Here is a 19318-nt window from a genome sequence, read left to right as displayed (position 1 = left end):
AGAGAAACTGAGGTTTAAAGATAACAAGGGTTTTTGTTTTTTTTCATCAACCACATTGAAAAGACTAAAAAGAGACATGATGATCTTGATAAATGTATTATTTATTGATTTGCTTGTTCACTATATTTATTCATTTATGTTAGTTAGTTAGTTAGTTAGTTAGTTAGTTAGTTAGACAGTTTTTTTGTTTGTGTGTGTGTTGTGATAATGACCAACTAACTATATATTTAACCTTTACATAAGATTCATAATTCATTTATTAAATTATTTAGTTAACCAGTTACTATTACAGCTAACTGTACATTTATCCCTTTCATAAGATGTATTTATTTAGTCATGTACTGTAGATAACCAGTCATCATTACAGATCATGTTTTATTTATTTATTTAGAGACAGTGACAGGCTAACTATACATTTATTCATTATATGTGATTTTACAATAAAACCTAAAATAACCTGTATTTTATGTGTATAATGAATAACTAAATTGGGAAGAAATATATTTTAAAAATGTAAAGAAATATATTTAATCAATTACAGTGTTTAAGTTTTTTATTTATTTATTTTTTTATTTGTATAATCGTGAGAAATATTCAGGAACTAAGTTTACTGAAAAAGTTATCTATATATATACACGCACTCCTGGGCAAAAAATAGCCTTCTCTACTGTACATGAATAAATTATAAATAAATGAATAAAAAGTAAAAAAGAACAGCATCTATCATATATATATATATATATATATATATATATATATATATATATATATATACATACATACACACACACACACACACACACACACACACACACACACACACAAACACAAACACAAACACACACACACATACATACATACATATACACACACACACAGACACACACACACACACACATCAATATATCTCATAATTGTGAATTAGACCACTAGCTCATACTAGCTCTGTACATTCAGCAGTGCAGAAAACACTGCGCTCAGATTAGTTTTCCGTTTGTTGCTACGGCAGTGTTGAGTGACCGTGTGTGTGATACAGCACAATAAGCCATTTGGACGGCACTATCAGGCGGACACACATCACCAGAGTTCAAAGTTCGTGATCATTAGTCAGCTCTTTTTTTACGTGCAGGTCTGTTTCCAGCAGCTCGGTGACAGGTATCAGAGAAACTCTGCGTACAAAGGCCTCGTGCAATGTAGGAGGAGGATCCTGCACAGGGTGATTGATACAGGGTCTTCCTTGCCTTTCTGGCTTTGTTTGCGCTTCTTGTTTTTCATGGGGCTTTTAAATGGCCCCTCTCCTCTCCACGGCACGGGGTATTGTGTTCACCTCTCTCTGCCTGAGCCACGTCACATTTTCCACCTGTGTGTTTATCACTCTCGCCCTGTGAGTCTCAACAACACATTGCCGAGCGCTCGCTGAATGTTTGCCACTTTATCTCTCGAAGTTTACTGTGGTAGGGTAGAAAAACAGATTTTTACCTTTGCTTTCTGCATTCTTAGTAATGCTGGTCAGACTTTTACATCATGACTTATTACTGTAGTGCTGAATTTTTAAGAAATTAATGCAGTGTATCGTACAAACTGATTTGAAATGGCATTGATTGTGAACACACTACCAATCAAAAGGTTTGGAGTCAGTAAGTTTTCATTTAATTCAGCAAGGATGCAATGAATGTGTGAGAGCAAAGACATTTATAATGTTACAAAAAATTATTGTTGTTTTGAACTTTCTATTAATCAAAGAATACTGAATTTATTACCGTGGTATATGTGTTTCGACATTGATATTATTTTTTATGATTTCTGAAGGATCATGTGACACTGAAGACTGGAGTAATGATGCTGAAATTTCAGCTTTGATCACAGGAATAAATTACATTTTAACATATATTTAGATAGAAAAGAGTTATTTTAACTTAGTTTTACTGTATTTTTGATCAAATAAATGCAGCTTGGTGGGCAGAAGAGACTTTCAAAACCATTTAAAACATCTTACCAACTCCAAACTTTTGAATGGTAGTGTAGAAATGAATCACAAAAGCTTTATAAATACAATGGCTTCATTCAATATCTTCTACATAGCGAATGCCACGAAGTTGTCATGGATTGACTGAATCAGTTGATTGGTGTAGACGGTTGTAAGGGAGGAGTTTGTGCACATCTTAAACGAGGCTGATGGCGACTGATAGTTGAAGTGTGTGTTATGCCGAGTCACACATGGTTTGTGTTACACCAGAAAACCACAAGTAAGGCTCTCTGGGTCAAAGCACTTGTTGTTTTTGTTCAGTTTTGTGACCCACTGTAAAGCCCATCCCTTCCTTGAAAAGAAAACACAAGCTTTGTGCGGGACGTAATTACACGGCGTGTTTATTTGTGACTTTCAGGATTGGGATGCCGTTTGATGAAATCCCACCGGAGTTGTCAAGCGTAGTCACGGCTTCTAACAGTCACTCTCTCCCAGGTGTGTCCGTACGGTCCTTGTTATTGGTTGCAGGTGAAGCAGTGTTCGGGCACGCTCTTGGCTTCGTCACCCTTTTTATTCTTAATATCAAAGTGAGCGGATTATTTACTCAGCTGAGAGCGTTATTCAGCGGCTACGAGAATAAGGCCTTCCCTTAAGGCCTTTCCGCAGTTATAATAGCGTATTCACAGAGCAGGAGTCAAAGGAGTGTTTGAAAAGAAAAGCTGCTTCTGCTCACCATCAGAGAAGTCACGCAGGTTTAGCTATTCATTGCAAGTGTTCATTCAGCGATGTGTGTTGTGTTCTTGATGTCTTTCAGCGGAGTATGGAGGGATTCTGGAAGTCCGTGGCACGTGTCGTTCCCAGAGATCCAGAAGACATGCGGATCCTGAACCCGTATTTCATCCAGGAAGCGTCCTTCAAATTCATCGGTCTTCCACATAACAAAGGCCTCATGGGAAGAGGGGTGAGGCGCAAACACAATAATCATTTAAGCAGTCAGTTCATGAGAAACCCAGCATTCATTGCTATTAATGTTGGGGCAATAGCAAGATGGCTATGAAAGCATAACCTCACCAAAGCCTACAAAACACATGAACTCGCACAGCCAGAGCAGAGTCTGCAATACGTCATGAGAAGGCATTAAGTTAAGGCCCTGTTTACTCCTGGTAAGATGTGTTTTGGTCGATCGGATCACATGTAGACGAGGGAGACACATTCCCGTTTACACCTGGTGTTTTAATCCGTCTCTTTTGTCCACTTTCAACCACGTCCATCCTGATTTCTTCGAGGGGACGCTCTATGTATGTAAATGTATGGGTTTTTTTTTTCAGATCTTTCGATCTAATAGACAAAATAAGCTCACGCAATTTACATATGAACGTGAAAGGAGACGGAAAAACATACGGAGAGCATCAGCTTTAGTTTCTGCTCTGACACACACAAGACCAGCCGAACGCTGTGTGTGTGTGTGTGTGTTAGACATCAGGAATGGAGAGAGAACATTGTGCTTGGTATGTTTTTCGTCTTCAAACCAAACGAAAGAGTTAAAATGAATTGAATGGCATTTAGCAACACAAGTCATCAAGCTTTTATTAATATGATATTCTAATATCAATCTAGCTTACTGCATCGTGCAACAAGTGTCTCATAACAACAGAGTAATGTTTTTAGTATGATTGTTTTAACCAAGTAAACCCAGAGAAAGTGCTCAGGATGAGTAGTAATTCAGCACTCGCAGCTGTTTTATTAGAATTAAATAAAATAATTAGTTAACACTTTATTTTACAGTGTCCTTGTTACATATGTTACATGTACTTACCATAGTAATAACAGTAAATTATGCATAATTACATGCAACTAACCCTCAACCAAATCCTAATCCTACCCTAACCCTATAGTAAGTACATGTAGTTTATTAATATTACTCAGTACTTAAATATATAATTACACTGTAACAATGACACCTTAAAATAAAGTGTAACCAATAATTCGATTTTAAGTGATCAAACGTATCTTTACGAAGTTCAGGGAAGGAGGAGGCGGACATTAAACGTAACTTTAATCGTAAGATAAACATAAGCAACAAAACGAAAGGACTTTACTCGTAACTTTACAAAGTTCAGGAAAGGAGAAGTAACATTAAACGTTACTTTAATCATAAGATAAACATAAGCAACAAAATGAAATATACAGCGCGCATATAAGCATAATAAAAACAGCAACATAAAGTCCCAGGCTCTCGGCCCCGTCCTGCAGCGGGTCATCGTTATTCTTAGCTGTGTCCCAAATGAGGCACTATGCACTTATACACTATGTACTCAACTGTGTAGTGTATGAACTTTTATACGTTTATTTTATCTTTCAACATTGGAGTCTGATAGCCCCTCACCCTCCGCTACGTAATTAAAGCTGCCTCCGTTTGAGTGCATGGAGTGTCCAACGCTCCACACGGTTAAATAAGTGCATCATCCGGGAACTTAGAGTGCACTTTTTCTTTTTAGAGTTTTCAGTACGCACTACTCGCAGTATTTATACTACAAAATGGCATAGAATAGTGCACAGGTACGCGATTTGGGATGCAGCTCTTGAGTCCCGCCTGATCCAGGGTCTGTTTATCCTCTGCTGTCATGGAGACGAGTGTTTGAGGGGCTCGAGCTGTGATGCGTTTCCTGTTATCAGCATGCAGGCGGAGTGTCTGGAGCAGGATTAGCCTAGAGAGTGTCTCACTGTGGTGATAAGACTTTCACCATGACACTCGTCTCCCCGATGGATCAGGTCGTGACTGGATGATCCTTCTCTGCTGATAAACACACACACACACACACACACACACACACACACACATCTCCTGCTCTCTCTGTGTCTCTGATAAAGTCAGTCACATGCTGCATTATCTGCACTGAGGTGTGTGAGCAGTGCACTCAACAGTAGCGTTCAGTCCATCCATGGCTGTTCAGTGTTGCATATCCATCTTCAGTCATGCATTTAATCTTACAATAAACATGTATAGTAATGAATAAAAACTTGATTGTTTTATCATTTAATAGAAAATGACTACTTGAGTATAAATGTCTGATGTCTTTCCTGTTTACTTAGACTTTTTGCAGCTGAATTATTTTGCTCTTATGCATTACTTTTGCACAAACAATATAGTTGCAAGTTATCCACCTTATTTTAGCAACATGTAAGTAAGCTATTTTCTAGACTTCTGATTCATGAGCCTCTATAGGTAAATAACTAGAAGAATAACGAAGTAAAAAAATAAAACTGATTTTCACTACAAACTAGTACGTGTATAATTATGACAATACATTGAAATAATATGGTATGAAATGCCAGTTTGCAATATCAAGCAGCTCAACGAGCAGTTTTGTACAGCTAAAAAAACTAGAAGCGGATGAGACCGGAAGCCAGACACATTCAATCACATTCAAGTGGCCGTGAATAATTTTTATTCTTTTGAGTGAAATTGGTTCATAAATTGGTCTAAATGAATAATTTATAAAATGGGTTCTCTGAAAAATTCACTCATACACTTACTCATTCATTCACTTACTTAATCTGAGTTGATAATTTTGAATGCCAGTTCAGTCTCAAAAACCTCTATTTTTCTTAATGTGTCTTTAACTTGAGTCATTTTCTATAAAGGTATCTTTGCCTACCTGTATGACTACTGAGTACTTTATATGCTGTCACTGAATACTAATCAACTTGTAATACTAAAAGTGTTTTATTTCCTTCAGAATATTCCTACACTGGGGACTGTTGCAATCACAATGGCCCTCCATAACTGCGACGAGGTGGCGGTGGCCGGATTCGGATATGACATGAACTCACCTCGTGCGCCTCTGCACTATTACGAGAAGCTAAAGATGTCTGCAATCAAAGAGGTAACAGCACCACACTGACCTGATCTTAATGATTGCTCGGTTCCAAAACTAGCCGCTTTACTACTTGTGTTAAAGAGCAATATTTGGAATTGATATTTAGGAAAAAGTTTACCTTTCAAATCTAACATTAAAAAAAGAGGAATTCACTGCTTTTCCCAATAGATTTGTCACTTCCAGAGGCATTTTTACCTTGAACCCTGGTGAATTTCTGACACCTGTCTTGTCATAGTTAACAAAAATGTACTAGTTTTGGTATCTAAGAAGAGTAGAATATAATTGTAAATGTGTCTGGTCGATGGTCTTTGGGAATATCCCGTCCGTTGAGTCACATCCACAAACGGGTCACATGACCTCACGGCTGCCGCTGCTCTCTGTTCTAGGAAAATGCAGAAACCCGAGAGGATAGAGTAATGAGCCAGCCTTGTGTGTGTGTTCTCTGCAGTTTCACTGTTGATTGATACTGTAGCTTGCCAGGCTATTCTTAAAGTGGAGTAGTCCGATACTACAGGAAACTAACAGGCAGTCAACAATAAGGATTTCTGCTAGTCCAGGCCTGTAGGTTTACTTGCCCCATCACAAAAGAATCATCAGTTTTTATTGATAGCAACATATTTTTTATTTTGTGTTTTTGCTAAAAAAAATATATATATACAAAGTTCTGTCATGAAACTCTTGATGGCGCAGGCTGATGGGTCCTTAACGCAATCTGCTTTCAATCACATCATTCTCTAGTGATTGATTAGAGCACAGCTGATTGGTTCCTGCTGTATCAGTAGCCAATGACCTCACGGTTTAACCTTTAAATACTGGTCAGCATTCAGAAACCCTCCACCTTCCCCAGCTCCACCTGTGTAGATCTGCTACGGGTAATTCATGTATGCTATATATTGTACAGCAGCAGCATGTCTTGCTCACAACAGCTTGTCTTGTATGAATTGGCAGTAGAAATAACATCAGCAGCAGCAGATCTTTTCAGATCTATTCCTGTTCATTCAGAAATGTCAACATTGTCATGTCCATTACCATGCCAAACACTCATGACAGAAATATATTCAAATAAATGTTTATTAATCTTCACAAAATGTGGTTTATTCACTAAAATTTTTTTTTTTTTTTTTTTACAAAAAAAAAGATTAGCTGCAACAAGCTGGAAATTATACAGCTGTATTGTAACTTAATCATTAACTCATAATAAATTCATAGACACTTTTGCCTGACAGTGATGGCATATGATTGTTGGCCAGTTAGAAAACATTATATTGATGACAGATCAGCAGAATATTCTGTAAAATACATCACAGAAAACCAAATGTTTCAGTTTGCAAGACATGCATGTACAAGATTTCATTTTCAGTGGCATCGCTAGAAGCCAGAAGCAAAAAGGAAATATGTAGAAAATGCATTATGCTTTTTTTTTTTTGCAAATACAATATTGGATTTTAAAGGGCACTATTATGGATTTTTGAAAATGGCCTTTCATGTAGTGTGTCACATAGCTCTAAACGAATGAAAGCATCCTGCAAAGTTTTAAATCTGAAAGTGCACCGTATATTAAGTTATTGTCTTTCAAAAGTAAGAGTCGACTCTGAGTCAATGAAATGAGTCGCGCAAACACCAGGGAAAACTTGAGCCTCAAACCGGCAGCTGATTCCTGTGGATGCTGGATAGCATCATGTCGAGAAGACGCTTTGCTTTACAGTGTGAAGGTAAAGCCAGTTTTTTTTTTTCACTGGCCAAGGACGAGCATGTGAAGAGTCAGTGGTTAAAGTTCATCTTTACCACGATATCACAGCAGTATAATCCTAAACTTTTGCTGTGTTCCCTTTATTTTACTGACGACTGCTTCTCAAATCTCGGAGTTCAATGCAGGATTCACAAACCGCTTGCTCTTGAAAGATGCTGTTCAAAATACTTAGTTTTGAGTTTTATATTGTGTAGGTCCTGCTAACTGGCTAACTCACGTTATCACTGTCTGGCATTAATAGTGGCACTGCTAATCAGTTGTGGGCCACTATTACCTAAAACTGTCTATTAATGCAGATCGTCTGTTGTTCTCACTACTTTGAGGAAAGATTAAGCATGGAGCAATATTTGTTTTACCAACGTTTATGTTACATCAGTCATTCAGGCTAGAGCTCGGCTAATATATACATTGCATACATGACAACATATTGATACAGTTTCCACGTGTTCGCAATATATTAGAAAAATACTAATATAGTACAATTAGTACAAGTAAAATAATCGGTTTGTTGATGGACATGTACTTGTTAATGCTGATGGTGAGGAATTAGTTGCAAAATCTCATAATGTACCTCAAACTGAGTAGTGTATCACTGAGAAACACTGAGTCCTGCTGGAATCGCGATGGAGGTTCGGGTTGAAGAACTAGTTCTTCCAAAGTTTCATCATCAGCCTCGCGCTCGGATTGATATGGTAAAATCTACGTCATTGTTCGTTACTGTGTTTAGTTTACGGTGTAGAAAGCCTCAGGACAAGCAGAGCTGCGTGCTGTACCACTAGACCAATCACAACAGACTGAGCTGTCTGGCCAATCAGAGCAGAGTATATCGCGGAAAGGAGGGATTTAGAGAGATTGATTCCTCTGACGAGTCGTTTGAGAATCATTGAAAATGTGGTGATGTGCAAATGTACATTATGAGGAAATGAAAGAGTTTTTTGACCTTTGATGCATGTAAACCTGTTGTAGGAGACTCCGAAACAACATTAGGAAGCTTTAAAATAGCATAAAAGGGCCATAACAACTTATTCAACACACCCATGTTGTGTGAAACCAGCTCTATTGTCAGGTCTACTCTACTGTCATTGTTGACTTGTGTATATATGTTTTTTCATTGTGTGAAATCATTTAGCATTTTATATCTTAACAAAAGTAAACATGGATGATTCAGCTTAAATCACAAAAAGAAATCTGCAGAAATCAGTAGATGGCACCATATTTCATTGTGATTGTTGTGTAGTGTGGTATGACAGACTGTTGTTTTACATGTTTACTGGAGGTGGACCGTCCAAACTTCTTTTGTGGGTTGTGAAAACAAAAGCAAAGCTGCATGTGCAGACGTCATGTCTCTATTGAGCGCAGCACGTGACAAACTCTCGATGACCGTTTACTCCATTGTGCTCTTTCTGTTTCTCTTTTTCTCTCACACACACCCAGTCTTGGACACACAACATATCCAAAGAGAAGGAGTTTCTCCGGAAGCTGGTGATGGGGGGCGTTATTCAGGACCTGACCCATGGGATCTGATGGTACATCCCCATCGTACGGCCGATTGCTAGTATTATTCACCATATCAAAGTGGTGACTGCCATCCCAGCTAATGGACTCTCACTAATGCGAGCCGGAGGAAGTGACCTCATATCAAATGCTGGACGGTATCCATGGCAACCTCACCTCAATCATGGTAACGCTTGATTTTTAGGATGCCTCGTAGACCAGAGTCCGTCCCTATGCGCTATAGCGCCCGACAAAGACTGGAAACGTGCTGCTTTCTCCTGTCTTTTACTCCACAGCAGCTGCTGTGAACTTGATTTAGTATTTATTTTAGACAGTATTTTAATCGCCGTCATTTAAGATGCTTTATTTTTTAAGCCAAGACAACTTTAATGCTTTGATACTGTTCTCTTCAATCTCAGGCTATGCACATCAGCACCGTGCACAACTACACACAACAAATGATTGTCACCTAATGATTTTCTGCTGCGCTTCTGATGTGTGCCATTCAAACAGATCAGTATTCACATGTTTCCTGCACCTTCTACATGTATATCACTCTCCGTGTGTTACCTGATCATGAGACCAGATTAAAGTATTGTCAATATTTATACATTCAGTCTGAAAAGGGCTTTTCATTTCAATTGCTGACTGTGTAATAATTCAATGTGCACTGTGTAATCAAATTTCATGATTCTCGATACCAATAATGATACGACCTATACAGTAAATATTTTAATAATTACATTTAAAAGTACAAGTTTTTCTAAATAAATTAATCGTATTACACGTACTAGCGTGCAACAAGAAAAATCCACAGGGGAATAAATTTTTAACAGACCTACTGTAAGCTACGGTGTTAAAACTATCAGCCTGCATTATTTCAACTTATTTTTTTAATAATCACACTTAAAGGTGCTCTAAGCGATGTTGGGGGACGTCACTTCTTGTTGACGTTCGAAGTGTTGTCAAACAAAACGGAGGCTCCTCCTCATCCCGGCCCCTCCCCCTCCCTTCCGTGCTTCCTGAAACAGGCATGAATTCGGGACTTCACGCGTTCCTTCTCCTTTTCCCTCTTCTTTGCTATTTGTTCATCGGAACGTCGTCTCTTTGGTCGTGTGTCGGCCATATCAAAATTCAAGAGAATATCATTCTAACGTTAGTCGTTGTTGTTGTCTAGGACATCTCTCCTCTAGCTAACTTCCCTCTTCATGCTTCTCTCTCCTCCACTCCCCCCCTACCCCCCCCTCATGTGCACGCACACTAACCCCCCACCCCCAAATCATTCTTGTCTGTGATTGGCTGGAACACTGTTTGTTATGTTTCGTGGTCCAGGCTGGGCCAGTTTGTTTTTGTTGCTGTTTGTGGAGCCTGGGCTGTCTACAGACATCGTGTTTTTTTTACAGTGTGTTCAGGGGACAGGCAGCGAGCGGATAGTGAGGAGATGTTTGCTGTATGTGATAAAAAATGTTTCAGCCTAGAAAACGCGTGACATCGCTTAGAGCACCTTTAACAGTGGAATTTCTGTTGAAAACTACAGTACCCATGATTCTGCACAGAAATTTCCACCAATCAGAGAATCGAAGCAAACCAATTGCACCAATAACTCTTTATTGCAGCCCACTCCCATTAAGCAGTGAAAATGATGTGTGTGTGTGTGTGTGTAAAGTAATTGTAGTTCTTTCCTAATTTAAGCTTTTATGTTCTCAGTCTTGTACCTCTGGCTGGTTTGATTCATGGCTTTTAACTCTAACAAAGTAAAAAAAAAAATTGAACAATGAATGAAAAAACCCCTTTGTAACCAAGGCTGCTGAAAAAGTGGACCGGCACTGTTGCACTCCGTCAGTCATGTTGAACATTGAAAAGCCAAGCTCTGCCACTGATTGACTATCCAATGTTCTAAGAAATTTATTTCTGAATGTTCTCGGAACAAAACATCCCGTTTTTTTAAATGTTTATGAAATGTTCCGTGGTTATGCAAACTTTAAGGGAACATTCCATTTGATCATTCTTCAAACATGATGGGAATGTTACTTTTTGAATGTTCTCTGAACGTTCAGAAACGAGCAGAAACATTTAAAAAACGTTAGACGAAACCGTTTCATTAATGATGTATTTGTGCTAACGTTCTGAGAACATTATTAAATTACTTGGAACAAACATTCTATTATGTTACTGGAAGAACGTTTGTTCATGAGTTGCCAGAACGTTCTGAGAATGTTCCCTGTTAGCTGGGATATATATTGGAGCGCTGCCTGTTCTTTCTACCGTTACATGATTGGAAAACATCAGCACATGTTTATGGACAGCTCATGGTTAGCATTTAAACTTCCACCTGATCAACCTGCTTTCTTCAAAACAACAGTTGTGTGTTTATGTGTTGGCGGAACTGCTTGTCTCATGACTCACGCGTGCGGAGGGCTTCCAGGGTCCTTGTGCCTAAAGGTTAATGGAAGTATTGGGAAATTTTTAAGGGTCCTTTCTTTCAGACGGCGTTCCTGGAAATCCCTCTGTACGCTTTCCGGGATCAGTATCGTTCCCGTCTCCCAACACTCATCCAGACAATCTGAGAGCGGAATCCACCTCTTTCCTTTATTTGTGTCAGTCTTCCTCTGGCATGAAGTTCTGCTCAAGGCTATTGAGGATCATGTAGCGACATACAGAAGGAGATTGTAGTTATTCATGTGTGGTTCATCAGATGTGGGTCTGACTGGTCTACTGTGTGTTTACTGGTCATGCTGTGTTCACCTGCTGGTTTTCTTTCTGTCAGGCTGTAGTCATTAATCTGAAGACACTTTCAGCATGGCTGTATGACAAACATCCTAACTCACAATCCTATCCTGTTTTAATAACCATAACTTCACGTCATAGAACTAGGAAGTTTATGTAATACAGCCAGTATTGAACCAGCCTATAGTTACAGAAGATTACTTTGGGTCGGTGGCAGAAATGAGCTTATATGTTTAGAGGCAGCATTGGCCACTTAGAATTGATTTTCAATTTTTTCTTCTTTATTATTTATTATTTATTTGTATATGTTTATTTTTCTTACACAAAAGGTCATTCTTTAATGTATTTTTTTTACTCCCATTAACTTATGTAAGTTCAGTATGTGAATAATTACATTATTAGAATTTGTTAACTCTTATCCATAAAATTTAACCAACATCTGTGTTTTATGAATAATTTACATTACCGATCATAAGTAATGGTGTCTGGATTTTTTTTTTTTTTGAAAGAAGTCTCTTCTGTTCACCAAGGCTGCATTTATTTGATGATAAATACAGTAAAAACTGTAATATTGTAAATATTATTACAGCTTAAAATAACTGTTGTTATTAAATATTTTCTATGTGAATATATTTTAAACTGTAATTTATTCCTGTGATCAAAAGCGTAATTTTCAGCATCATTACTCCAGTCTTCAGTGTCACATGATCCTTCAGAAATCATTCTAATATGATGATTTGCTGCACAATAAACATTTCTGATTATTATCAATGTTGAAAACATTGAACAGCATTCTGTTAAAAAAAACAGCATTTATTTGAAATGGAAAACTTTTGATCAATGTAATGTGTCCTTGCTGTATAAATGTATTATTTTCTTATAAATTTTTTTATATTTTTGCAAGACTTTTGAATGGTAGTTTTTGTCAGAAAAAGAAAAAGAAAAACATTTCATTCTAAAGCCATTTTTGCCCACATGTTTTGAAATGTAAGTGCATTACTGTGACTTGGTGGCATTTTCCTGCTGGTTTACTATAGACCGTGTAGAACATGAAGAAAAAAAAGAAGAAAAAAAAAGAAATCCTGGGTTAAAAGACTTTGAATAGCAAATTCAGATGGATTCTAGTGAATTACGACTTAGTCTTTGAAATGAACAACCCAAAGTACTCCCTAAAATCCTGAAACACTGTCCTTGAGATTCTTTCGAGGTTGTAACGTTTTGATTGATACAGTGACCAGAGGACCGGATGCTTCATAGCTGAATACACTGGAAAAAATGCTGTTAAAGTTACAGTAAAGCCCTGGCAGCTGTAGCCAGAAATCCACTGTAAAAACAGCACTTTTTAATGTTTGTTTGTGTTATTAATTACATTGTAAAGTGTTACCAGATGTGATTTTAATTGCCATGTTAACAGTGAAATCTGGAATGTAAATCTTTCGAACAGGCTTTTAAACATGGATTCTGCGGCTGTGGCGTTCAGGGAAGATGCCCCGCTCCTCGTGACCTTGACCTTCGACCTCAAGCATCTGATGTGCTTGCAGTGCAGTAAATAACACACAGATTTAGAAAGTAGTGTGAGATCACAGACAGTTGAGCTATGGACACAACAGGCAGGTGTCTCCTATTTAAAGACAATCCTTGACCTGGGGTTTCAGAGCTGAAGAAGTGAATGGAGGGCTGATATTGGCTCTGACAGGTGTGTGTGTGTGTGTGTGTGTCCATGTAGGTGGGCCTTCGTGACACGGCTGCGATGGAGAGGTCACATCCTGACAGCTTCACACTCGGCGGAGCAGAGTTGAGCAGGTTTTGGTTACACGGGTGTTTTTCATGTGAAGTTTGACTGAAGGCCGGTGTGTGTCGTGTTTTTGAGCTCTGTCTGTGAAGAATCGCTCTGCTTGGGCTTTATTCTTTCCGACAGGTCATCGACTCGCACCCTCTCTTTTAAGACTCGACCAGAAAACACACCTGTGGCAGCTTCCGCTGGGTCACATGCAGCATTTTTATGCATTTTTATATATAGTGCTGTCAAATCGATTAATTGCATCTAACATAAAAGATTGTTTATATAATATGTGTGTATATATATATTATATTTATATATAATGTGTACACACATTATATAAACACAAACTTCTATGTTAGATGCGATTTAATCAATTTGACAGCACTGATACATGCACATACACACATATATATATATATGTACACATACGTGTGTGTGGAGAGAGAGAATTTTTTTAAAGTTTGTACATCTGATGTTACTTTAATAGTGAATAGAAAATAGGTCAAACTTAATACAGTGAACATTTTCCAGATAAAGTTTTAATGATTTTTTTTTTTTTTATCATAATATAAAAGTCTATAATATGAAACAAAAGCGTCTAAAAAAACAAAAGTAATTAAATTTAGGAATTAAAAATTGTAGTTCTAGGTGTTCAGGGGGTCCTGGGTATCAAAAAGCTTGAAAACCCCTGTCTGTATTTAGTTAAAATATAAGTCATTTACTCAATCTTCATATCACTCTAGTTCCTGTGATTCAGTTTTCTGGGCTCACGTCCTCAGATGCGTCTTGATGGAGTTTAAACGTCTCAGAATGTTCCCTGTAAAAGCACCTCGTACCTCGAGAGAGGGAAGGATCTGATCAGGAAGATAAAGGTAGAGTGAGGCTCTTCTGGGAAGCCAAGTGTGTGTGTGTGTGTGTGTGTTTACCTCAGTGTCAAGCATCCTCTCTATGTGCTCCTACATTCTCTGGCTGGACGCACTAAATATAAACTCTAGCCTTGTTTGCTATATCGTGTTAGTTTACATTTTGTGTTAAAGAGCTCAGCGTGTGCTGTTTTCCAACGTGAATATCTGTTCCTTGAGTATTTCTCTTTCCGCTGCTGGTTTACGGCCTGTATTTGAATGAAGGTTCTGTAGCGATATTACCCTCGCATTTCATTCATAGCCGGTGATGAACTAGATGTTTTTGATTTGTGCTTTTATTAACATTATTAGTGGTGTTTGCTAAGGGACTTGCTCATATTTTGACACAATACCGTTCAAAAGTTTGTTTTTGAAAGGAGTATTTTATGCTGACTGAGGCTAAACAGTAATATTGTGAAATATTACAGATTAAAATAACTTTTCTTTGTGAATATATTGTAAACTGTAATTTATTCCTGTGATCAAAGCTGAATTTTCAGCATCATTACTCCAGTCTTCAGTGTCACATGATCCTTCAGAAATCACTCTAATATGTGGATTTGCTGCTCAAGAAACATTTTTACCATTACATGATTAGTATATTCTTATTATATCTTACTGACTCAAAACTTTTGAATGGTATAGTGTACTTTGTTCAATCCAAGGTTATTAGTTAACTAAAACTAAAACCATTTAGTTTTCATTTTATCCTCAAACTAACTGAAATAAAATAAAAGATTAGTTTACTACCAAGGCAATATATCGTTTAACCTGACATATTAAAATAACTGAAACTAAAATAAAATCTATTTTTAAACGAATGAAAATGAAAAAAAAAAAAAAAAAAAAACTTCACCTAAAATTAAAATGTAAACTATTCAAAATATGAATAAATACTATAATAGTATCTGAATTATACTAAAACAACACTGGATCAAACCCATAAGTCTAAGTATTAAACTTTGGTCCTCCAGCATTTGTGATGATTCCTCAAGTCGTGTGTGTTGTTGAGGAGAGGTGTGCTGTAACTTTACTGACCAGCGCTGCGTTCCTCAAAAGCATTGTAAGCCGTCGTGTTGACACCAATAGTCTCTCAATGCGATCAACTTAATAGTAACTCACTTTATAGTCAGGCTTAGATTTCCCAGCTTGACCTGAACCACAGGAGTCTGATCCTGAAGCCCTGGACCGAAGTGACCACCCAGTTCTCTTCCTCATCCAGAGTCCAGGAGGTCAACGAGTGATGATCGCGGACCCGTTCCTCACAATAGACATCAGAGCCGATCTCAGTGGGACATCAGGACACACATGAAGGAGAGAGGGACTCGGGGCAAAGGTCAGGCTCTGGGGTCACCAACATAAACAGTTTAGACACTGTCTTAAATGCCACCCTTAAATGTAATTTCGCATTGTGATGTCTTCCCACAGGTCCTGCGCATCATCGAGATGGGAACGGGAGCGGAGAGCTCTTTCCAGGTACTATAGATCTCCTCGAGCCACGGAAAAATGTTTTATTGGGGTTCTATATAGAACCCTAGGGATTTTGATTCATTTTTAAAGGGGTCATATAATGGTACATGCACTTTTACAAGTTGATTGTACTGAAATGTGTGTTGGCAGTGCTTGTACACAACCATCATAAAATGATAAAAATCCATCCAGTGGTTTTTTAAAAATCTTATATGTTTTCCCCCATCTCAAATCAAGCCGTTCGATTTTGTGACGTCACAAAATTGACGCCCCTCCCATGATTGTTGATTGACAGCAGCGTTTCAACACAGACCCGCCCTCGCTCGTGAGCGAGCTGTCAATCATAGTCTGCGCAGTCATTGTTGATACGCTGGAGCACTGTCTATGAGCAGAATGGCGTCTAAGTGATTGTGGTGTTCTGTTCTTGGGTGTAATAACGAACACAGCATCATTTTGAAGTTCCTAAATCCGAACTGCTGAAGACGCAGTGGCTGAGTTTGTTTTCGAAGGGAATATTCCCCACAATCAACATCAATGCTTTCATGTTTGCACGAATCATTTCACACACCAGACAAGCTTTACAAACGAGGGTCAGTAACGTTATAAAGCTGGTTTTGCTAAGAAGCTGCTCCTGAAAAAAGGATCGGTACCAACTATTCGTGTTCCTGCTGCACCTCCAGAAGAAGAAGTGAGTGTAACGTTTTATTAACCTTTATATTAATCTTTGCAAATCGCTAGCTGCACGCTTCACGATGAATGCGGCTGTTTACACTCAGGGTACATTACGGCATGTTTTCTATGTACGACGTTCTCAATATAATTCATAATCCCACGTTTATAATGAACAACGCGTTATGGTTATTGTGTTATTGTGTTATTACAAAGGGTGTACGCACAGAACAGAGGGGCGGGGTGAGCAAAGCTCATTATCATTTAAAGACACATGCACTTAAACGGCGTGCTGAAAACAGAGCTGTTTTTGACCAGGTAAAATTAGTGTTTTCTTACAATACTAATGAGAATTTTTAAAGTATATTACGAACTTTTAATTTAGACCCTAAAGAATCATATTAGCTTGTACAAAAATGGCATTATATGACCCCTTTAAAGAACCCCTTAAAACCAGAAATGTTCTAACTGGGTTAAAAGCAACCATTTCTGGGTTATTTGGCAACCCAGCGCTGGGTTAATACTGGACAGAACGCATGCTGGGTTATTTTGACCACGTGAATTGGGTTTTATATATTGATTAACCCATTTGCTGGGTTGTTTTTTGACAGTGCTGGGTCAGTCAACCTGATATTGAAGGTTTTTCATTTTAAATAATACGAATAAAATAGGACAGGAGCAGTTCATATTATAAAAAAGTATTCAATGCCAAGTCAGTACTTTACAAATATAAATATAAAATACTAAAAAAAAACATTTAGTAAGCGTTTTAGGACGTGACAGGAGCAACAATGGGAATCTGTGGAAAGAAACCTGATATCAGTCGGCTGTTCCAGTTCATTAAATGACAATCTTATAATATTCTTATATATTCATGTTTGAAAAGTTACATCAAAAAACAGTTGACAAATGTATCCAGTTTTAAATGGTTTGGCACATTGGGTTACACTGACGCAGTGCTGGGTAGGGATGTGAGGGGGTTCATCATTTGTATTTACGTTAAAAATGACCCAGCAGCTGGTCAAAAATATTACACATGACCCAATAAAATAACCCAACAGGCTGAACCTAGCATTGTTAGAGTGTACAAGGAAAAGAATGACTGCAAAATACTTTCATGTTTAATGGGTTTAACTAAATCCATAAAATGATCCCATGATGGGAACCACTAAAGGTTTCTATATATGAAGCGTGTGACGGAACCCTTTACGGTTCCCTATAGAACCTTTTCATCTAAGAGTGCAGTGTGCGTTAGATTGATGGTGCTGGTCAACAAATGCAATTTCATACTGGCTCAGACGCTGCATATTTCATAGGTTATTTATTTCCCCAGCCATTTATTAATGTAAATTATTCTTTCATTGCCCTGATTAAATATCAGGTCACAAGAGTAAAAAGAGTGTAAAATTCTGGCTCCTAATGTTGGCACACTTTGTCAAAATATACCCAATCTAAGGACTTTCTTGTGGAAAAACAACACGCTTTTTGTTTTAATTAGTTTGATGTTATCCAGACTAGAGTTTTTTTTTTTAGGAGAACTTTGTGTAGCCGGAATAGTGCAAACATGCAGTCTGGCTTCCTGAGCGGACTCCATCACATCTGTCTGAACGCAGGTCAGCTTGGGCTCTGTGATCACACTACGGGGACACAGTTTCCCTCACACTGTAAGATGTTACAAGCAAAGTGCTTTGTTTTCGCAGCTGAAGAACGTATCCCCGAATATATATCACTTTGACAGAAGCCGACTGGAGTAAATGAGTATCGAAATAAAACCGTATTCGTCATTAGTCGGTTTTCACGGCCTGCTTTATTGTTAGAGACAGCGCTTGGGAAAAATGCAGTGTGAAATGTACTTTGTTGCATTTTAGCAGCTGCTTTTCATTCAAAGCGACTTGAGTTACTGCGTTTGATTATCGCTTAAGTTATTCAATTCAATTCACGTTTATTTGTATAGCGCTTTTCACAATACACATAATTTCAAAGCAGCTTTACAGAAAATGCATGAGTCCACATTACAATTTATGCCTTAATTAACAAGTATAAATGTCTTTGCATTACATATCAATATCAAACCAAGTTACATTTATTTAAAAGCATGACAGCGCCAAACACTTGAAAGAAACTCTCTTTTCTAGAAAAGAAGTTTGTTAGCTGTACTGTTCAACATGTACATTTGTATGTATTGAGACATTCAGATTGATTCTGTGTGAACTTGGAGAAATGACTTCATACATTCACTAAAAATCACAAATAAAGCAAATATTATGAAGAAAGGTGAAGATCCTGCAGCACAAATGACATACTTTGTCATGTACACTTATGAAAACATGTGTTTACATTAGTTTAACTCATCAAAATAAGTTAAGCAATTTTCAACTTTTTTATGATATACAAGATTCAACTCAATTCAAGCTTTTTTAAGTCAGTTTAATGTAATTTAAGTTGAAATGACTTAAACATCCAAATTGATTGTACTTTAAGTACTTTAAGTTGATTGTACCCTAAAATGTAAGGCAGCGACTTAAATAATATATACAGTATTATACTATTATTATACAATTAAATATTTATTATAAACCAGGTTGACAATTTACATAATATACACACTGAATAATACAATAAACCAACAAAATTAGAGAGGAAATATAATACATGAGTGAATTAAAAATTGATAAA

General features: G+C 37.6%; 1 protein-coding gene across 6 annotated transcripts in view; it reads left to right on the top strand.

The window, feature by feature from the left end:
- The window catches only part of st3gal3a (ST3 beta-galactoside alpha-2,3-sialyltransferase 3a), a 45032-nt gene extending 35331 nt beyond the window's left edge, over window positions 1–9701 (top strand). For all 6 annotated transcript variants that reach the window (XM_084128838.1, XM_084128836.1, XM_084128841.1 and 3 more), the window contains 3 exons: window positions 2781–2927; window positions 5707–5853; window positions 9032–9701. In XM_084128838.1, coding sequence (XP_083984964.1) covers window positions 2781–2927; window positions 5707–5853; window positions 9032–9121 — 384 coding nt within the window. In that variant the 3' untranslated portion in view covers window positions 9122–9701. The remainder of the gene's footprint in view (window positions 1–2780; window positions 2928–5706; window positions 5854–9031) is intronic.
- Window positions 9702–19318: the final 9617 nt, after the last annotated feature.

The sequence above is a fragment of the Abramis brama genome (genome assembly GCF_963993115.1).
Source record: "Abramis brama genome assembly, chromosome: 11".
Taxonomy (NCBI): domain Eukaryota; kingdom Metazoa; phylum Chordata; class Actinopteri; order Cypriniformes; family Leuciscidae; genus Abramis; species Abramis brama.
The sequence above is the reverse complement of the archived record's forward strand: the minus strand, read 5'-3'. Positions and strand labels throughout refer to the sequence as shown.